The sequence below is a fragment of the Tamandua tetradactyla genome, chromosome 5 (genome assembly GCF_023851605.1).
Source record: "Tamandua tetradactyla isolate mTamTet1 chromosome 5, mTamTet1.pri, whole genome shotgun sequence".
NCBI classification, from domain to species: Eukaryota; Metazoa; Chordata; class Mammalia; order Pilosa; family Myrmecophagidae; genus Tamandua; species Tamandua tetradactyla.
The window spans coordinates 112176385-112195730 of NC_135331.1; the positions used below are offsets into that span (position 1 = coordinate 112176385).

General features: G+C 38.8%; 1 protein-coding gene across 2 annotated transcripts in view; it reads right to left on the bottom strand.

Annotated features, from left to right (window-relative positions):
* The window catches only part of GCLC (glutamate-cysteine ligase catalytic subunit), a 73562-nt gene extending 54438 nt beyond the window's left edge, over positions 1 to 19124 (bottom strand). For both annotated transcript variants that reach the window (XR_013176169.1, XM_077162086.1), the window contains exon 1: positions 18543 to 19124. Coding sequence is in view for 1 of the 2 variants with exons in the window: in XM_077162086.1 (XP_077018201.1) it covers positions 18543 to 18692 (150 nt within the window). In the remaining variant the exon portion in view is untranslated. The remainder of the gene's footprint in view (positions 1 to 18542) is intronic.
* Between the last annotated feature and the right edge of the window lie 222 nt (positions 19125 to 19346).

Below are 19346 nucleotides of genomic sequence, written 5' to 3' on the forward strand. Positions count from 1 at the left end.
ATCCCCAAAAGGAAATGTTTTAGTTTAGTCTAAAGTTATATCAAATTCTTATCACACCTGATACATTTTGAGAAAATAGGCTTTTTTTTCTCTCCTCCTTTGCAATGAAATTTCATAACACAGAATTACATGTGATGCTTTCTAGGGAAAGTTTACATTTTAAGTAACCAAAATAAATGTGGCCTTGCTCTGACCTGGTTATCTGCTGGCATCCTAGACTAGAACTTCAGTTTACGAGGCAGGTTGTTTTTTCTTTATAATATGTTAACCTCAATTTTAACACTGCAGAAGATCCATGAATCTCTTATATGTTCAGGTGGAGTAACTTCCCATTACCTTGGTCTGCAGAGAAAACAAATTCTTCACAGGCCTAGATTAGTCATACAAGGTTTAAGTGAAAAATTTCAAGACTTTATGAGAAACAAAATGCAAGAGGCATTGCATAAAGGAATTAAAACCCAAGAAAAAAAATACAACCTTGGAATTTTAGCACATTCATTACTATCAGTGAAGGGAAATCCTTGAATGTTGATCTATGCTTTCACACACTACAGATAGCACAAAACATTTATTTTCTGGGCCCTGAATTTATGCTGGTTGATTAAAAAAACAAACAAACAAAAAAAAAACCATGCCACTGCATTTCAAGTTTAAATATTCTGACAGATACAATGACTATTTTAAGGCACTCCTACCTTATCTCTGAACCAAATCTAGCAGAATCCAGCCTTTTTATACAAATTAAGAGTTATCAAAGGTGATGTTTGTTGGTTACTCTGCAATTTAGAAACCCAAACCAGAAGACAGTGATTCCTAAAGAAACAATATTATTAAATGCATGGCTTAAGTTTTTATTTACCTCAAAATACCTACACTTGGTACTATGGCTTCTGTGTTCTAAGGACAAATGAATTCCTTGGCTCTTCACTAAAAAGGTATTCCCAGCCTTTTCTGGTTGACAAAGAAAAAGAAGATCCTGGTCCCACAACAGAGGCTGCTTTGGGCCAAGAACTGCTCTGCAGTGGCCTGAGCTGGAGGGGAGCCGGGCACCAGGGTGAGGATGATCAAGACTTTGCAGAGGCCCTCCCAGGGAAGGAAAATTTTTTTCTTCATAATATATTACAAAGAAAATAACATATTCTTTATATTGTACTATATCTCCTTCCCAGTGCAGGGAGACCCCAGGCTTTAGCACTGTGTCCAGCTCAGTGTCTGATGCACTCCTGGAGCTGAGCAAGCACATTCACTTGTAAAGTATATTTATAAATCAAGCTATTCTCAATTCAGGGACTGCCTATGAGAAATATGAGAAGTCCAGAGTTTTAGTTGTTAGGAACAGTGTCAGAATAATCCATTTAGCAAAGAGGAAGAAAACAAACAAACAAACAAAAGGATGCTTTCTAAAGAGACTAAGTAGGAGTTTCTTTAGATGCTGAAAACCTACCTATGCCCTCAATGACAGTGTGACAACATCTGCAAATGCCCAAGTTTAATGCTATTCCACCACTGTAAGATTCTGGGTATAGATACACGTTCATAACCACATTTCATAAAGGCAACATTGGGGCTCTGCTAACGAAACCTACCATTGGATGTTAGGGGTAGATTCCACAAAGAGAGTAATTTTAACCTGCTAAAGATGGGATTTGGAAGATTGAGACTCCTGATAATGTAAACTTCTGACCATATTTGAAATTCATGTTTAAGGATCAAATTCTTAAAGAGATAAGTCAAAGCTACCAACATCAGGCTCTCATGCTGGCCCACTACCTGCTGCTGCCTGGGGCTTCGGTCGGCCAGGGCAGCATAACTATTAAGTGAGATCAGCTCGATTTTCTTATAAAGGGATCATCCTGCATCTGCTTTTTCATAGAGCTGGCTTGCCAATAGATTAACTGGGGAGGCAGCATGGGTCACATTCCTAAACTTGTTAGCATTTGTTCTGCAGACCAAGAAGTTAACCAAGCATATTTAATAGTGTAGTTTTGAAAGAGTGCAGCATTTTACTGAAAGAGAATTACCGGCTAGTTGGTAATGAAAAACACTTAATCCTGTATTTGTGGCTCTAAGATATATTTCAATTTTTATCAAAAAGCAAAACTAAAACCTACTTTCTGTGGTGTCACCACACTTTCTGTTTCCATTCTTAATCTCATGTCTGCCTGGGGCCTATTAAAACTGTCACAGAGCTCTTTTTCTAATTGGGAGGAAGTATTTAGGAGGGGGAGGCAGTCTTTGGAGTCAATTTGAATCTTGGTAACTTCAGTGTTTCAGCTCTTTGTTTTGTAAAATGGTGAAAGCCCCTATTTTATAGGACAACTGGGTAGATTACAAAAAATAATGAACATAAAGTACTTAAAACTGTATTAAGTACACAGTACCCCTCAAATGTTCATGGTTATTATTTTCCAGCTCCAGGGTTATAACAGAGTGATTAAGGCTGAATAACGTCCTTTAGAGTTTTTCAAATGTTGGTTACAGTCCTTTAGTGGAGCATGATGGGTTGCGATCGACATTAGGAAAAGAAATAGAGTAGAACAGAAATATTAGAATATGTCATTTATGGGAAAGGGAGGACTATTTTGTGAAAACACTGTCTCATTCAGCATTTGTTTTAGGTGCTACTAATCCACTCAAAAGTGAAAGCTCCTATTCTTGCAAAGGAGAAGCTAAGCCTACTGAAAATTAGGCCTAAAAGGTCACCCCCAGAGAATCTCTTTTGTTGTTCGGGTGTGGCCTCATTCACTGTCTCTAAGCCCAACTCTGCAAATGAAACCACTGCTCTTCCTACATGGGAAGTGACATCTAGGAGTGAAAGTCTCCTAGGCACATGGGAGATGACACCAGGAATGAGCCAGGACCTGGCACCATGAGACTGAGAAAGCCTTCGTGACCAAAAGGGGGAAGACAGAAATGAGACAAAATAAAGTCTGTGGCTAAGAGATTTCAGAGTCGAGAGGCTACTCTGGAGGTCACTCTTATACAAGCTTCAGTTCGACACTGCTACTATCATAACTTTGGTTATGGTAAACCAAAACCACTCCTACTAATCCTAAGACACCTAGGGTGTTACCTAAGATTCTACAAGGCTTCCATGCACTAGGGTTAACTTTCCAGAAACCTACAACCTCCAGATGGGTCCCTGGTCCAGACAATCCTGAAACGCAGAGAGGCCAGTCTCTCCAGAACATCAGTTAGTTCCATCCCCTATCCCATATTATCAACAGCCCCTTCCAACACGAAAAAGTTAATATGGGCATAGCCCAAATTTCGCCTAAAGAGTGGGATAAAGATCAAACGTGACAGTGGAGTTATACAGAGAAGGTTTAACAAATGAATATGAGTGCTGAAGCATTATATTGACTTTTTTTTTTGTCTCTAGTACCTTAAAGCAGCTAGAAGTAAAAACCTAAAATTGAGGAACTGTAACCCATACCAAACTCTGAAACCTGTTCTACAACTAACTGTTGTGATGTACTTTGAAATTTATTTATTTTTTGTATATATGTTATTTTTCACAAAAAAGAAAAATAGAAGGAGTATAATAGAGAAGACAGGATTTAACAAATGAGTATGACTGTTCAATCATTATATTGATGTTTCTTTTGGTCTCCAGTGTCTTAGAGCAGCTAGGAGAAAAAACAAAAAATCATGGAACTGTAACTCATACCAAACTTTAAAATCTGTTCTATAACTACTTGTTAAAATGTACTCGGAAATTTGTTGTTTGCATATATAGTTCACAACTTAAAAAGTTAAAAGAAGGATAAAAAATAAATAATAGGGGAAGATAAAGGGTAAAAATTGGGTAGATTGAAATACTATGGGTCAATGAGAGTGATGGGTAGGGTGTATGAGATGTATGCAGTTTTTCTTTTTGTTTCTTTTTCTAGAATGATGCAGATGTTCTAAAAATTATCATGGTGAAGAATACACAACCATGTGATAATACTGTGAGTCACTGTTTGTATAATATGGCTGGACTATATGTCTGTGGATATTTCTCAACAAAAAAGAAAGAAAAAAAAAAGTGGTTCCTAGTATGGAATACCTAACCACAACTGGTTAGACCTCGGTTCCTTCACCAGCAGATCAAGTCACTCCCCTCCTAGAAACTCTTCAAAAAAAATTCAACATTCTTCACTAAGACCACTAGGGCAGATCTTTAGGCCTCACTACCTTCATTTCAAACCTACTCCCCTCCATGCTGCAGCCTCACCGGCCTTTCCAATTCTCCTAACAACCATTTTGCCCTTTTCTTCCCTCTGCTTGGCAAGACTTCTACTCAGTCCTTTAAATAGCTTGCTCCTGTAGGTCTAAAGCCAAGAGTCACCTTCTCAGACCCCTACCTCCCCCAAATGCTGCCCTTTGCACTGCAAGACCTTAACCGTCTCTTTGTGAGCATTACAATGCACAAAGCTCTGTGGATTCCAACTCCATGACCGTTGTGGTTAATCTAAATAGGGCAGAGCCACAGCCAGTTCTCACTACCTTCCAGGAAAAGAGCCATGGAGCATCTTGCCTTAGGGTTTTGTTTTGTTTTTTAATTCTGCCAAATCAGCATCTGGTTCAAAAGAAGGAATGAACTGAATCCAAAGAAATAACAATAATAATAATAATAAATCTGGGGAAGGGAGACAAAGAAGAGAGACTGTGTGAACATCATGTAATTAGGAACATCTGTTTGGGGGTTCTTTTGTAATCTTTTTGTGGAAATACTTTTAACTCACCAAATCCTGAGCATAACTGATACAAAAAACCAAGAATATAGAAAGTTCTCGAAACAGCATCTAAATAAAATAGAACTCCAGCCATGTGAGCCCTCAGAGGACATGCCAATCTAGATAACCAAGTTTTCCGGATACTCATACAAATGTATCAAAAATGAGCTCTTTTGATTAGACGTCTAAGATTGTATGCTTCTCATCTTCTTAAATACTAAGGAACACAAAAAGTGGTGAGTCAGGGTCATCATTTTAACATACTCAATACATCACAATCAATTTTATCACACAACAGTGATAACTTGGTAGCCACCAAGATTTTGCTGAGGTGACTTCAAACTTTACACTTTCCTAGTTCAAGTCTGTTTCTACAAAGTATAATTGAGATTTCAAAGACTACACTGAGAATGATGTGAATGAGCTGTGAAAACATGCATGGGCTTTGTGGAATTTATTTTGGCCAGAAAATGATTTTTGCCCTTTTCCCAAGTCATTAACATGTTTGAGTTGAACACACACACACACACACACACACACACACACACACACACACACACACACAGCTCCTTCTCAATAGTCCCTTAACTGTGTATTCTTCAGGTTCTGAAGCTCAGCCGGTTTCTTCTCTTGGGGCTATCTTGCCGTCCACCTTGGTTTTAACCGCCACCTTTAGGCTTGTGACTGCACAACAAGCTGAGATGCTGCTCCAGCTCTTGCTCCTCAAATTAGAGGGCTCTAAACCAGCTTCCCCCCCCCCCCCCACCCCAGAACTACTCTGCAGAGATCCTTGTTCACTTGGTCATATAAACTAGAAACATGGATGAGAGACATGTACAGTTATGTGCCAGGTCCTCAGGTCTCCTCCTACCAAGCATTTTTTAACATGCACAGTTACTTATCTCTTGAGTCTTAGGGTAGACCCTTCATTCTCTTGTAGCAAAGACAAAGGTCTCCAATCTGGGCTCCTTTTCGCAGTGTCCCCTACAAAGCCATTTTCCACATCACTACTAAAGGAACACCATTGTACCATTTCTAGACTTGGGATACCATGTTTTTCCACATTGCCCAAGTCACCTTTCTAGCTTCAACTTCTAGCCAGTCCCTGCTTTGGTGTTATGTTTCAGCCATTCTAAGCAATATTCCCTCAACTCCAGACACCTTCATAATCTTCATTTGTATATGTCCTTTCCTTGCATTCTCAACCTTCCTTTGAAATCCTACCAGAAGTTCTCCCCATTTGCAAGGCCCCATGGTCTTCAAGATATAGAGCTACTCTCCTCCCAACATTGGAGTTTCCCAGGGCAGTGAGTTTTTCTCTCTTCTTGGTTTCTTTCTTCAACTCCATGACTCAAGATATAAGGTATTCAACATATAGGCAGTACTTAATAAAATACTATATCCATCATGGAAATATAACCCTTAAATAGAGTCTTGCCACCACACACAACGGAAGCTTAAGTCTCTGCATTCCTATGGATTAAAAAAATAATAATAATAAATAGGGGGGGACAAAGGTTAAAATAAATTGGGTAGATGGAAATACTTGTGGTTAATGAGATTTTTTTTTTTTTAACTTCTTTTTCTGGAGTGATCCAAATGTTCTAAAAAGTGATCACGGTAATGAATACACAATTATGTGATGATACTGTGAGCCACTGATTGTAAACCATATATGTAATGTTTTTATGAAAAGATTTATCAATAAAAACATATTTTTAAAAATCTCTGCATTTCTGAAAGAAAACATTTTGCAGTACCACCTTGCTCTTCATAGAAAAGCTATGAGACTCAAATAGGTTTACCTTAGGAAGTGAGAAAGCATCCTGAAATAGTTAAGCTGTTAAAAGACAAAATTAGAAATATATTGAAGTATGCACTTAAAGACCAAACTAAGTGATAGAGTTGCTTTTTCTTTTTTTTTTAAACAATTTTTATTGTAAACACAATATATACACAAAGCAAAATAAGATAAAAGCAATAATTTTCAAAGCACACATCAACAAGTAGTTACATAACAGATCACAGAATCTGTCATGGGCTACCATTCCACTACCTCAGATTTTTCCTTCTAGCTGTTTCCAAACACAGGAGATTAGAAGGTGATTCAGAAAGTCATTCATTTTAAAATCCTTTCTCTGTGTTATACTTCCTCCTTCTCCTTTGATCCATCTTCCAATCTTCAGGGATCTTTGGGTAAAGCCTGTTCTAACTTTTCCATGTTAAGAAGATGTGCTGACACTAAAGGAAAAAGCAGATGTAATCAACTAATTATCTTGGAGAGGGTGGTCCCCTCGAGTTTCAGGATTTATCTGACCTAGGAACCCTCTGAGAATTATACATTCCAGGAAAGCCAACCTAGTTCATGAAACCTCTCAGTTTGAGCCCTATGTGCTCCTAAGAGTCAACAGGAATGATGTTGGTTAGGGTTTAGCAAACCAAGGCAATTAGCACTATCTAACTGAATCTTGCATAAGATTAGCTCCAGAATAGCCTCCCGACTCCATTTGCTCTCTCCTAGTCACTGATCCCTAAATTTTATTTCCTTTTAGTCCAGAAGGCATTGTCAATCCCATGGTACCAGGGCCAGACTCATCCCCTGGAGTCATGCTCCATGCTGTCAGAGAGATTTTTTTTATCTTCATCTTAATATTTTTACTGTAAAAACTTAACATACAAACACATATCCTTGACATAAAAACATTCCCTACATGGTGTACAATCAATGGCTCAGAATGTGAATAGAATTTTTAAATTAGTTTTACAGATGAGAAAACTACGATCCCAAGAACTTAAGTTCTGTTTCTAAGATTACACAAATATCAAGGGGAAAGACCCAGGGCTTGCACACTCATCTTTAGACTGAAGTCTACTCATAAAATGCATGCAAACTTAAAACATAATTGTGTTTTCACCAAATACTCAGTCATGGTATAAAAGTGATACTGAGTGATGAATGGCATAGTATTCAAAGCAAAGAAAATTCTGACTTTTAAAGCTTTGTTAAATCTTGGTTGCTGGCAGATATCTTATAACCACCTTTAGATCAAGTTTACAGAGAGCAGAGCTGAAAGAATAATAGACCATGTAGAAAAGACATCTGCTCCCAACGAATGGAGTAGAAGGTGCCAATTTTCCTCTCCCACTTTAAATAACCAAAGGAGAAAAAGAGAATATGTAAGAATGGTTTACAAGACACTGGACATCAGGGAACAAAGGGCAGAGAACCCTGAGAGACGGGAAAAAAATGAGATGAACTCTACAAGTGTTCTAGCTTAACCACTGTGAAAAGACTCTCTAGGCGATGCAGACAGAACCAAGGCAGAGCACAGCAGACTCCCTGAATCAAAGGGATGAAGCTGAAATCAAGTTGATTAGAGTTCACAGGGCAGAATAACAGAGAGGAGAGAGCCTGCACACAAACCCCAGAGATCTGCAAAGGGCCCCTCTTGAAGATTCCATGGTGAATGACAGTACATGTGTAGGGCAACAACCACAAACCAGGAGAGGGTGTATTCGCATCAGCCAGACCAGAGTAACTTATAATTCAGAGATACTGGGTAGAGTACTGGTCTCTGTACAAGGGAGTAATTAGCCCTAGTCTGAGACTCTTCCAGATATGCCTAATAAATTATAAAAAGCAAGACTCGAAATGAATAAACTATCTTTCCAAATAACTACATACCAGAACAAAGTTCAAGAATACTTATAGGAATACATAAATAAAAAGCATCAAACAAAGTAAAATTCACAAGGTTTGGCATCCAATCAAAAGATTACCAGACATGCAAAGAAGCAGGAAAATATGACTAATACTTAAAATTAAAACAAACAAAAAAATCAATTGAACCTGACCTAAAAGATGATAGAATTAGCAGGCAAGAGCATTCAAACAGTTATCAGAACTCTTTTCCATATGTTTAAAAAGTTTAGTAAGGTTTCAGAATATAAACAATATACAAAGATAAACTGTGTTTCTATAAATTAGCAAACAACCAGAAATTAAAGTTAAAAAAAAAATACTATCTACAACAGAATAAAAAAATAATACTCAAGAATAAATCTGACTAATGAAGTGAAAGGCCTATAGAAAAAAAGCACCAAAAAATGCTCAGAGAAATTAAGATTCAATTAGGTGAAGAGATAGATTTCTTCATGGATCTGAAGACTCATTTTAAGACGTCAATTCTCTCGCAAAAGATTCAATGCAATGACAAAAAAAAATCCCAGCAAGTTTTTTCTTTTTGGTAGAAATTACTAAGGTCTTTCTGTACAAATTAAAAGGACCTAGACGAGTCAGAATAAGTTGAGAAGAGGTAGCACTACCTAATCTCATGACTTATTACAAAGCTATAGGAATTAAAAAGAATATGGTACTGGCATAGAGATAGAAAAATAGATCAATGGAACAGTACAGAGTCCAGAAATAAAACCACACATATACAGACCTAGTTGACAAAAGGCACAAAAGCAGTAGAGACAGGATAGTTCTCAACGAATGGTTCTGGAGCAAAAATAACCAAATCCATACCCTGTAACATATACAAAAATTAACACAAAAAGAATCATAGACCTAAATGTAAAACCTAAAATTATAAGACTTCTAGAAGAAAATATAAGATAAAACCTTTATGAATTTGGGTTAGGCAAAGATTTCTTAGATACAATACCAAAAGCACAATCCATAAAAGAACAAATTGAATTTTATTAGAATTAAAAACTTCTGTTCACTCTTTTGCTGCTCAAATGAGGTCTCTCTCACTAAGCCAATTCAGCAGGTAAACTCACTACGTGGGACATGACTCCTAGGGGTATAATTCTCCTTGGCAACATAGGACAGAACTCCCAAGGATGAGCTGGGATCCAGCATCATGAGACTGAGAAAGTCTTCTTGACCAAAAAGGGGGAAAGAGAAATGAATCAAAATAAAGTTTCAGTGGCTGAGAGATTTCAAACAGAGTCTAGAGGTTATTCTGGAGGTTATTCTTATGCATTATATAGATATCCCTTTTTAGTTTATTGTATATATTTGAGTTGCTACAGGGAAGTACCTGGAAGCTACTATTGAACTGTATTACAGCAGCCTTGACTCTTGAAGATGACTGTAAGACTATAGAGCTTTTACAATGTGACTGTGTGATTGTGAAAACCTTGTGGCCAGGGTATGGACAGATGAGCAAAAAAAATTGGGTAGACTGAAAACTCCTCAATGAGAGGAGAGCGTAAAGGGTATGGGATGTATGAGTTTTCTCTTTTTATTTCTTCTTCTGGAGTGATGTAAATGCTCTAAAAATGACCACGGTAATAAATATACAACTATGTGAAGATATTGTGAGGTACTGATTGTATGCTTTGGTTGGACTGTATGTGTGTGAAGATATCTCAATAAAAATATTTTAAAGAAAAGAATCAATTCACTAAAAAAAAAAAAAAAAATCAAAAAACAAAAAAACCAAACCAAAACAAAGAAACAAACCAAAAACTAAAAACTTCTGTTCAAAAGACACTGTTAGAGAAAAGACAAGGTACAGCAAATTAGGAGCTGTTTGTACAACAGAAAAACTGGTTCTTAAACAAAATCCATTCCTGTGGGTATAAACCCCATTGGAAGTAGACTTTTCGGTAAGGTTATTTGAGGAAAGGTGTGGTCTACCTCAATCAGGATGGATCTTAATCCTATTTCTGGAGTCCTTTATAAATGGAACAAAATTCAGAAAGAGAAAAAGCTACAGGAAGTAAGAAGCCAAAATTCAACAGAACCCAGAAGAGTGAGCCATGAAAACTGCCATATAACAGATGACCAAGGACCAATGACTGCTAGCGGCCAACCCTAGAATGCCAGCCTTTGGGCGGAAAAAGCTTCACCTTGATTTGGACTTTCTTTTAGCCTCAAAACCATGAGCTAATAAATTCAAGCCAACCCATTACACAATATTTGCTTGAACAGCCAAAGAAACTAAAACACAAGCCAAAGATTGGGGGAAAATATTTGCAAAGCATATATCTGCTAAAGATTCACGTCTAGAATCTTAAAACTCAGTAAGAAAATAAACAACACAAATGGGCAAATGATTTCAACAGATAGTTCATTAAAAAAAGGTAATACAGATGGGAAATAAATAAAAAGCTATTTAACAACATTGATCTTTAGAAAAATATAAGTTAAAAATACAATGAAATACCACTCCTACTGATCAGAATTGCCTAAAATCAGAGAGTGACCATACCAGGTGTTGGGAAGGATGTGGAGGAACTGAAATTTATACTGCAGGTGAGAATGTAAAATGGGAGCAATGACTTTATAAAAAGTTAAGCACACACCATTCCTAGGTAATAATTAAGTGGAAAGAAAGCATAAGTCCATATAAAAATTATGTTCATAAGCTGTTTTTATTTGTAGTAGTCAAAAATTGGATACAATTCAAATGATGACTGAATAAGTTGTGGTATATGCATACAACTGAACGTATGCAACAACTAAAAGACATGAATTACTGATCCATACAATACGGATGAATCTCAAACTATTTATGCAGCGTAAAATAGCCAGACTGAAAAAAAAAAGAAAGGAAACAGTACATGCCATGTGATTTCCTAAATATAAAAACCTAGGAAATGCAAATTAAGTAGTGACAAAGTAGATCAGAGGTTGCCTGGTGAGAAGGGGGGGTGGGGTCAAGGAGAGATTATAAAGGGAAATAGGGTATTTTTGGAGGTGATGATATGTTCAATATCTTGATTGTGGTGATGGTTTCATGGTCTACACATAGCAAAATGTATTAAATTGTATACTTTGAATATGTACAATTTGGTGTATATCAATTACACCTTAGTAAAACTGGAAAAAAGTTTAAAGAAAAACCAAACAGCTTGGTAAATCATGAATGTATAACAGAGAAGCCTAATTAGCAGGCTTACTAGGATATGGACCGTCCATTAATAGGAAGAACATCAGTGATGCTCTATCATCAGTTTTCTGACTTTATCAATACACTCAAATGCCTTAAATATCTGAAACTGTTTGGAAACACAAATTATGATTTAGAGGTTCAATTAATATACTGGGATCTTATCAAGCTATGGGGTCTTAACAAAATTTTACTTAGGTCTATTCTTTATAATGGAAATACACACTTGTAAGTAAATTTGTTAATACCTCTCCTAGAGGCTAGCACCTTCACTTGGAGAATTTCTACAATGATATAAGGTGTTCTAGCTTGCTAGCTGCCAGAATGCAACACACCAGAGATGGATTGGCTTTTAATCAAAGGGGATTTACTTCCTTAGTTCTTCAGAGGAAAGGCAGCTAATTTTCAACTGAGGCTCTTTCTTGTGCGGGAAGGCACAGGGTGATCTCTGCTGGCCTACTCTCCAGGCCTCTGGGTACCAACAACCTTGAGGGGGTGGGGTGGGGGGGTGGGGGTGTGTGATTTCTTTCTGTATCTCCAAAGGCCTGGGCTGAGCAGTGTATGCTGAGCTGCTTGGACTGTGCTACACTGAGCTCTCTCATTTAAGCACCAGCCAATTAAATCAAACATCATTCATTGCAGCAGGCATGCCTCCTAACCAACTGCAGATGTAATGAGCAACAGATGAGGTTCACGTACCATTGGCTCATGTCCACAGCAACAGAACTAGGCACCTTCACCTGGCCAAGTTGACACCTGAACCTAACTACCACATAAGGTAATGCTTAGTCCAGAAACACTTTTTTTCTAGGAGTCAGGTGAAAAAGAGTAATAAACCTTTTTTCCCCATTCTACTTTGCTCATGCTTTCTATACTTTTATAGTACATCAAACCTGTACTTATCCAGAACTACACAAAGACCTCTACAAAGCAGTCATACCTATTTATGACTCAAAACACTACGTGTACATAACTCTTACATATCATCTGATGCTACTTTACACCTTTAAGACACTGTTCTTCCATCTAGAAAACCTGTCCTTCTCCTTTTCATCTAATTAACAACTACATATTCTTTCAGGTGGTGATTGTATTAGAATCACCTCAAGTGCTATTACTTTTTCTCCTTTCCCTCTCCACCTACTTCTCTCTAAGCAACTGCAAAGAACACAAGAGAACTTCTCGATGGTGACAGAAATTTTTTGTTTTGGCTATGGTGACAAGATACCAGGTTGTATATAGGTGCTAAAATCAATAAACTGTACACTTTAAGCGGGTGCATATTATTGTATGTAATTTATGATTCAATTAAATGGATCAAAAAGAAAACCCACACAAAACCATATAGACACAAAGGAAAACACACACACATACCTGAACATCAGAAGTAGCAGCCAAGCTCACACTTGAGCCAAGCTTAAATTCTCATCCTCAGTTCTTAACATACATATAGGTAAGTTATCTGGTTCCCCAAGCCTTCAAAAAGGACCTCTTGGTAAAAAAAAGTCAAGAGGGGGAAACAAAAAATGGTGTGTTTTTTTTACTTGATTGCACTGTTGATGCAGACCAGTAAGTGTTGTTGAACTAATGTCTGTCACAGTGACAGCTAAAATAAAAGATGCAAAAAATTCGCTTTTTTGTTATAAACTACACCTAATAAACCACAGAAAAAAACTGAATCTTCATAATGATTATCAAGAATTAAATCATGGTCCAATATCAAATTGTATTCTGAAATACAATTTAGACTTAGAAATGCAATTTCTAAAATCAAAAATTACTAAGTTAATGATATATAATTATATTTGAATGAGCAAATTTCAAATAAACACCTATATACATGGAATATACCATTCCTCAATAACCAGGGTTATATAAGATAAACTAGATATTTAAAAACTTTCAAGTAAACAGTTTTAGCTACCATTTATGAGCCTATACATAAAAGGCTAAGCAATGTGCAAACCATTTCACTTATATTATTTCATTTAATCTTAACTGTCAAAAAAAAATCTTAACTGTCCTCATGTTACAGATGACAAAATTGAGGTTAAGAGAGATTAAACAATTTGACCCAATTGTTGTCTACACAGAACCTTCAATTAGACTCAAATGCTTATGCTTTTGTCTATTCCAGATTTACAGCTCAGGGCTATAGTATTTTTGTTACAGGTTAAGCTTATTTATTAACAAGCTATGCATTTTCTAAAAAGTCACTTAAGCAATTTTAAACTCACACAGGCAATTTAATGGAACGCTATACCAGCACTCATTAAGTCCAATTTCAGTTTTATTGTTTTATGCACAGTAAGAACACATTCCTAAATACTAAAGATGTACTGCAATTTCCTACTGATGTTCACATGGACTTTCCTCCTAACTAAAGGACAATTTGTCTTCTTGCCTTTGAGAGCCACACTGAACTAAAGACAATTAGAAAAATTAAGTTCGCCTTTAAATATCGTTTTCTGACACCTATGCAACTTGTACATCATAAACTCCATAAAAGAAGACTTGATGAAATCTCCAGCATTGTAAATAATACAAAACCTGATATAATGGGTTTAAGAAAAGGACCTGGAGTCCAACAGATTTCAATTCCAACAGCACCTCTGACATTAGCTAGTTGAAAAGGCCAGGCAGGTAGCTTACCACTTTAGTGATTATTTGGACAAATCAAGAGTCATATTTAGTACCACATTTGCATCATAGATTTCCTAGATGTCTTTTAATGCACACACAAACAAAACTTGTACCTGAGAAGTTGCCTGTGAATTGTGAAATAAGAAGTGCTTTCTTTTTTGTATATACAGAATGCTTAGTGGGCAACAGAGCATCCAGTGATAGCCATCTTACTCCTACCTGCGGGATAAAATGAGCTATTTTGTTGGCACCCAAGACTTGGAACTACTATTTTCCCACAGGAACAGCATAAAAAAAGGGTGGCGATGGTTAAGACTTGCCACAATAAAGGCAATACAGTCATCTGTAGGCTGATATGGAAATCTACTATTCATGGGGTTCTCATAGGAAAATATTTTGAAAAGCTGGTGTACACATGCCTTTACAATACAATCCAATTTTACCATGCTATCGGTGGCAGCTTTGCTTTGTTTTGTTCAGCAGTCTAAAGATTACTTCCAGGTGAATTTCACAAGTAAAATTTTCTGGATTTGAAATATATACACTATCAATAATCTTATTCATCCAAACTGTAAAAGCTGGAAGGGACGAGAGAAAGAGACTCCAACTCCTTAATTTTCCAAGTGAGAAAACTGAGGCTCATGACTAAACAGCCAGTTTGGCAGGCCTCAGACTAGAGCACAAGTCAAACTCCAAATCCAGAGCTCTTTCTGTGTGAAGAGAGACATACAGTCCCAAGAACTTGGGCTTAGCATTTCTAAAGTGGCGGGGTCTCCTTCCAAGCATACCTACATCCTGTCTTAAGGCTCACTTTCTTCTTTTGTCCATGGCCCTGTGAATATAATGCCAAAACTTCCCATGAAAAGCAGTATTGTGGTATCATACCAATACAGTTGAACATATCACAACTGAACACCACTGTGCCTGGCAAGACTTTCTTTCATCTGCAGGGGCCACACCACCCACCACACCCTTCTCTACTTTATCTGCTCAGCCTCTGGTTCTCAGTACTTCCCCAAGTCTTCAACATACAAACAAGCTTGCTTGCTGCCTGACCCTCTAGGCCTCTTCAGACTTTTATTCAGTACATGTAAGAGTGAAATCCTATTATGTACAAGATTAGTGCATACCCTGGAGTAACTTCTCTCCCCCTCTTTTATAGAAGGCTCATTTCATCAAGGAAGGCTTCCATGATAAATGTGAGATTGTGGCTTTCCAAAACTGCTTTAACTGCAACCCACAGTAAGTAATAATTTGTGACCTAATACACCACCCCTCACGCATTTTCTCAACTCAAAAGGTTGATATAATAGTCTTACTACATATGGTGAATGGATATTTTTCATTCTATTCCACTTCATTTTTGAAAGAGTAATGGTTGCAATTGTCTCAATTTACCTCCCAACCCACTAATGAATCAGAACCAGCTGCTTGAAAAACAATGCTCTATATGCTGGAGGAATTATTAGTGGCATCAGCAGTTACTTCATGGAAGAGATGCCCACAGCACTTCATACTTCAATGAGATAGCCACAGAATTTCACAGCTTCTCTCTGTCCAAACCTGACATCGAGGTACCACAGTGGAAAGTAAATACCTGCCTCCCTCACTTCAAGGGTGGGAAGAGGAACCACTGAAGTGCCCTTCCAGGCAGGAGGGAGAAACAAGAGTGTGGGCTTTCTTTCTTTCTTTTTTTTCCAATTAATTAAGGAAAAAAGTCAAGAATGTAATAAAAAATTCTCACTCTTGTGTTAGCTGCGTATTTCCACTACGAATGTCAACACAAAAAGGAATATATTTTTTTTCTTGAAAATCTGACAATCCAATCAGAGATATGATTAAAGCAGAACTGAAAATAATAAATGAGCAGTGGTTTTTTTTTTTTTTTTTTTTTTTTAAATCTAAGACAACTCTTCCACCTCGTGGTTTCTGTTAAACAGTAAGCTCTCCATTCCAAAGGACACTGTAGGGGGGAGGTGTTTGGGGATAAGGATAGATCATAAAATAAATAGTAAAATGCTGATAAGAGAGGAAGCCTCTCTCAAATAGAGTTAAAAATCCACTCGTAGCTTTGAATTTCATTTATAACGGGATATAGAGAACAAGAAATTTGAGGATGCATTCTCAGTAGTCACCAATGAAAGCTTTCATAGAACATCCTTAACACATTTCAATGTAAGAACAGTGCTACTCCAATCGACTTATTATATAGTCTTGATGCAAGTCAGAAGTCTAATTCTAGACAGATCTGACCAGTTCTTTTCAACAAGCGCTATTATCTGGCTAAAATGATGGGCCCAATTTTCTTTTCTATGTTAATATGTCACCTTTAGAACATTATACAAATTCACATTATTACCACTCTTCTCCATTCCCCTTGATATTTAAGGGGGTTGGAGGGGAGGAAGGCAAAAGGCCCAAACCTGTTACTAACACTCTGTGCAAAAGCTTGTAAAAATGAAGACGATATATACTACAAGGCCCCACAGTTCAGTTTACTCAACAACTACAAAAGATTGAAATAGAAGTGATTAATCATTGAAATGCTTTTTCGGCCAACAGAAGTGGAGAGAAATTTTTTTTTTTTAAAGAGGAAGACTAAAGAACCCTGTAGGGCCTTGCGGGAGTACAGCTTTTGGGCTAAAATAAAGATGGATAAGATGAAGTCTGCAAGAATGGGGGTAGGGAAGAGGGATCTCTAGAGCAAGCTGCTGTTCTCCACTGCTGCAAGTCTCCTGCTGATAAAGTTTTATCTGAGATAATTACTACTGAAGGCATTAACTGCCTTTTTTCTTTCTCAAGTAGACCTAGTTAAATGTCAAAACAGGCACAAACAAAATTTTAACTTAATTAACTCATTCATTAGCCATTCCACAAGCACTTGATGCCTATTGTAACTGGGGAAACAGGTGAAAAAAATGCACAAAGTTCCTGCACTTTGTGCGGCTTACATTTTAATCTACAAAATGTCAGATACTGTGAAGAAACTATGAACTTAAATTAGACTAAAACTGAGGAATTATCACCAAACACAAGTTATGCTTCTTTTCTGTCCAAATAAGTGACAAATCACTTACAAGGAAGATGATTTACTTGTTAACACACTGTTCTAATTTAAAACAGCATAATTCCTTCAGCTGTAGGAGGCAGAATTATCTCCCAATCTTAGAAATAGAAAAAATGAACTTTTTGCAAGAAGATATTCTGTCAGGTGTAGCAGCATCTTGAGACTAAGGCAAATAATGACAACACTGATGAGAAGATAAATTATTTACGCCCAAGACAAGTGATCTAAGGCAAAAACGAAAAACAAAAAATGGAGATGGACTTCACAAGAAGCCACTTAATTATCTACACTGCACATACATGGGATTTAAAAACCACGAGGGAAAGCTGGAAGAGCTTTGGGAGAAAAGACTAAATTTAACAGTACGCAATGCTGTACAGATCATTCCAATTAACAATAGTTTAATATATTGCGAATCCGCAGAGACATTCAACTCAAGACAGAACACATGTTGAAGCACTGATTTGTGAAGTTCAGTTGCTGGAACGAGGCCATAAAAACACTAACAAATCCCTAATTTTAAAGCTCTCAGAGTGTTAGAATTAAATAAAATCAGGAAGGAGCTCCCTGCAGGAAAACTCAAACCGTAATTTATTTCTCTGCTTCAACTTATACCTATTGAGGATGCGTGTATATGGTTAAAGGGGGGTGGAGTGCGTGATGACGAGAAGTTGCGAAGGTTTAAGTGAAAGACGCCTGGATCAGATGGGGCAGAAGAAGCACGCTGAATACCTGATCCCTAATAGCAATGAGCCTTCTAGTACAACTCAGTCCCCTTCATTTTAATCGCAAAAGCGAGTTTTGGGACGAGAGGGTAGATCGGAAAAGTCGGCGGGCAGATACACAAGACTGAAAACTCCTCAGAGAGCTGAATGTCACTTTTTCAAACTCGCGCCCTCCCAGCGCCCAACCCATATTTGCTGAATGAAGAGGAAGACCCAAATGAATGAATGAATGAGTGAAGAATGAATCGAGAGAGAGAGAAAGAGGGAGAAGTTCGGCCAGGAGAGTCAGGGTAAGCCCCTCTCACCCTGGGTCGGGTGCGCGGGGAAAAGTCTTGGAGACCCTCCGGGAGTCGCGCGGGGCGCGGGCTGGGATGGGGACCGGGACAGGGAGCCCGGGGATGCAGGTCAGGCCGAACAAAGGAGGCGCGGGACGAGCTGGCAGAGGCACCCGGCGGGAACCGGGGGCGCAAGCTCTCACCTCGTCACCCCATTTGAGCACGTCCTTGTGCCGGTCCTTGACGGCGTGGTAGATGTGCAGGAACTGGAGGATCCCGTGCCGCCGCACATGGTCCGCGTGGCGTTGGGTCTCTTCCCAGCTCAGCGGCGAGCCCTGGGACAGCAGCCCCATGGCTACCCCCTCCTCTTCTCGCGGAGGACCGCTGCCGCTCGCTCCGGCGCGCTACGCGGGACGCAAGCCGGACCCTCAGTAGAAGGCGGCGGCGGCTCCGCCCCGGGGAGAGCCGCGGGCAGAAGAGGGGTCCCGTCCGCTCAGGCTCCTCAGCGTTGGGGTCCCTGCCGCCCAGGTGACGGACCCAGGGGTCGGGGGCGTCACACCAGCAGAGGGAGAAGGTGGGAGGACTGGTTGGGCGGCTCCCGGCCTGGCGGCGTAGCCCTTTGCCCGCTCCGCTACAGAGTCGAAGCAGCGGCGGCGGTGGAACCCACACCCGCGGTGGTGGAACGGCGACTCCCGCTTCTCTTTGCCGGTGTCGTGCACGGGCTTCTTCCTATTTGTGACCAAAACCTGCGCCGCTACGGAGCATGCCCAGTCCTCTTTTCTGCTCAGTCGCCACTCCTGGTCGTGATCCGTCGCTCCGGATTTTATAAACTACAAGCGAGGGCGGGGGCGGTGCCGGGAAGAAGGCGGGGCTGAGCGCCCGCCAGGATTTAGCGGACTGCGGAGGAGGCGTGCGCAGGCGTGGTTAACGCGGAGTGGATGGGAAGGTGTGCGCCTGGGGAAGTAAGGTTGGCCTTGCTTTCGGTGGTATGCGAAAGTACGTTTTCC